At 33.1% G+C, this 3,096-nt stretch overlaps 1 protein-coding gene across 1 annotated transcript; it reads right to left on the reverse strand.

Annotated features, from left to right (window-relative positions):
* Positions 1 to 1,946: 1,946 nt before the first annotated feature.
* LOC119664193 lies at positions 1,947 to 2,768 on the reverse strand. Its single transcript, XM_038073729.1, has one exon. The coding sequence runs from the start codon at positions 2,766 to 2,768 to the stop codon at positions 1,947 to 1,949; it is 822 nt and encodes a 273-aa protein (XP_037929657.1).
* Between the last annotated feature and the right edge of the window lie 328 nt (positions 2,769 to 3,096).

Genomic DNA, 3,096 nt, shown 5'->3' on the forward strand with positions numbered 1-3,096 from the left:
GTTTTTATAATTGGGTTTTGTGATCTTTATTTGATTTTATTTAATTTATACAATTGAATTTATATAATTTCGGTTATTGATTGTTTAATTACTTTAAATAAAATCAATGTGAATTATAAGCGTTTTTATAATTGGGTTTGTGATCTTTAATTGATTTTATTTAATTTATACAATTGACTTTATATAATTTCGGTTATTGATTGTTTAATCACTTTTTTGTGTGTACCCGTGTGTTGACACGTTCGCGATCGAAAAACAAGAGACAGAATCAAACCAACGGAGTTTACTTGCAGCCAAAAAATATAACAAAAAATTGCTCATCTCGAGCGCAAAAAACAAAAGGCAATAAAAACAAGAATTAGAACCGTTGGTTTGATTACATCTTATACAGGGTTAGTTAGATAAATTAATTAACCATATATTAACCATATAAATATTATATATGAATTATATAATATATTAATTATAATAATTTAATTATACAATATGTGATTTACAATAGATTAAAATATAATAAAATATAATATATAAATCATATAAGACATCAATTATAATAATTCTACAGAATCCTACAATATTAACAATTTGACTTTAACCGCTCTAACAGATAATTTTATCAATTTCTTCAGACTGTATTTTGTCGACCAACCAAATAAAAATATGCGCGTGTAATGTAATAAATAAATTTGGTCTTCCGTACGCGCGCACAAAAGTCATGACGTCTTGAATATATTTTTGCATATGACATGGAATACCAATATATATATATATATAACAAAGTTAATAGATTCAAAACACAATGGCAAATATATTCAGTAATACAAATATTTAAGCACAAACGCCGTGCACACGCAAAGACGACCAGAAAAGAACTGCGGCTCTGCTCAAGCACGTCAAAAAGCACTGTTGTATTTCTGACAACCAATTACCGGGTACTTATCCTCAGCTACCGACTACTTTACATAAATATATTATTATATTGTATGACAGGATTGCATATAATGAAAATATAAAAAAAAAATGTGTTTTTCTTTTATTATGTTATTTAAAATTTAATTCCTGGATTGCTTCAGGATCAGAATTCTTTACGAAGTTATTAAATTTCTTCTTATTAGAATTAGCAACAAAAAATCTGCTCATTAGTAGGCATCCGAGAATGGCGAGACAAAAATAAAAAAAAGAAATTTTGTGTAAGCTGCTTGAGCTCAATTTCAAATCTGAATTTTATTAACAATTTTCCAAACTATTTATACAAAATATTTTACTATAATTTACAATATTTTTCCTAATAATTTTAATTGCGGCACATTCAAGTGTGTCATATCGACATGTGCAGAATAGTAGCACAGAAAAGAAAAGTGTCAAATAGCAATTGTATACTTGCTATGACCAAATATTCTACTTGCATTGCGGTGGTTCGCATTACATATTACATTGGTTAACATAAAATAATTTGTGCATAAGCACTTTCAAAAATACATAAAATAATTTATTGTTTGTTTTTGTTTACATTGGTTGCGCTATATACAACATAATCAATAATATCAATAGTTTTCTTCAATAATTCAAGTTATTCATAATAATTATTTAGAATTACAATGTTTATATTCGTTATATTTACTTCACAAAAAAGTATGTAATATGGTAAGAAACAATGTAGAAGAAAAAAAATCCAATAGAAAAAAAATTGAGCTTGTAGTAAAGAATGCAATAAAATATAAGTTTTTAATAATTTTATTTTAAAGTTTCTTTTCAACTAACAATTATGTTGCTTCGATAACAACGAACTTAAAACTTGAACGTATGTGTTTTAAGAAACAGGATTGTCAAATTTTTATTTGATTTGTGATTTATTAACTTCTGTTTTTGATGATGCCACATGAGCGCCACATCACTCCCCCACCAGTGGTTGAGTAGAAACGATGCCACGTTATATGTACTTGATCCTATGTCAAAAATCTGACAGGTAATCGAATAACTCTGCCACTGGATGCGCTATGACCAGAGTTGAGCTCCTGCTGAGGTCTTCGTATAGGTTGTGCATCTGGACTTGACTGAAGTGAAATATATCGTGACAACTGTGTGTTTGATTCGATTTCTTCATTCAACAAGTAAGCCGCCTTCACTCTATCAATGCTCACTTGGACAGGTCGGTCTTTGATTAAAATGGTAATAAGCTTACGATCACGCCGTATCACTTTGTATGGTCCGTCATAAGGTGATTTCAAGGGAGGTCGAACGTTATCATCCCTTAGGAACACGTGTGAACACGTCTGCAGGTCTCGTTGAACGAACGTTTTCGCTTTTGCATGATTTGAACCTGGAACCGGACATAATTGATCCATGGTCTCCCTAAGAAAAATTGCGAATTCGGAGTCACATCCGATGTGAGACGTCTTCTCAAAGAATTCTCCTGGAAGCTTAAGAGATGTACCATATACCATTTCCGCTGGACTAGCTTGGATGTCGTCTTTGAACACACTCTGTAAAGCCAGCAATATCAGTGGTAATTCCTCTGTCCACCTTTGATTAGACTTACACTTCAGTGCAGCTTTTAGTGTTCTATGAAATCGTTCCAGAATTCCGTTCGAATGTGGATGTCGCGAACTTGTACGTAGATGTTTAGTACCAATCAACTGCATAAGTTCAGCGAACAACTTTGATTCGAACTGCCTCCCTTGATCTGTAGTGATCTCTGAAGGAACGCAATAGTGTGAAACCCATCCCGTGATGAACGCCGCAGCTACTGTGTCTGCACTAATGTCCATAATGGGAATAACAACAGGCCACCGGGTAAATCGATCTATGCATGTCAGGCAGTAGCTGTATCCGTCTGATGGTAGTAATGGCCCCACGATATCAAGGTGTACTGCTGCAAATCGCCGGTCAGGTGCCTTGAAGGTTCCGAGTACTGTTTTGTTGTGTCTATCTATTTTAGCTCGCTGGCATTGTGGACATGTTTTTACCATTTTTGCTACATCCCTTTTAATGTTTGGCCAGACAAATCGTTCACTGATCAGTTTTGCCGTGGCCTTGCTGCCTGGATGACCTAAGTTATGTATGGTGTGAAAAACTTGTGAACGAAATTCATCTGTG

Source organism: Teleopsis dalmanni, unplaced genomic scaffold, assembly GCF_002237135.1.
Source record: "Teleopsis dalmanni isolate 2A unplaced genomic scaffold, ASM223713v2 unscaffolded_contig_1585, whole genome shotgun sequence".
NCBI classification, from domain to species: Eukaryota; Metazoa; Arthropoda; class Insecta; order Diptera; family Diopsidae; genus Teleopsis; species Teleopsis dalmanni.

Bases quoted from the DNA above. Each gene is read 5' to 3' on its own strand.
- LOC119664193 (XM_038073729.1), bottom strand. From the start codon at position 2,768: ATGGACATTAGTGCAGACACAGTAGCTGCGGCGTTCATCACGGGATGG.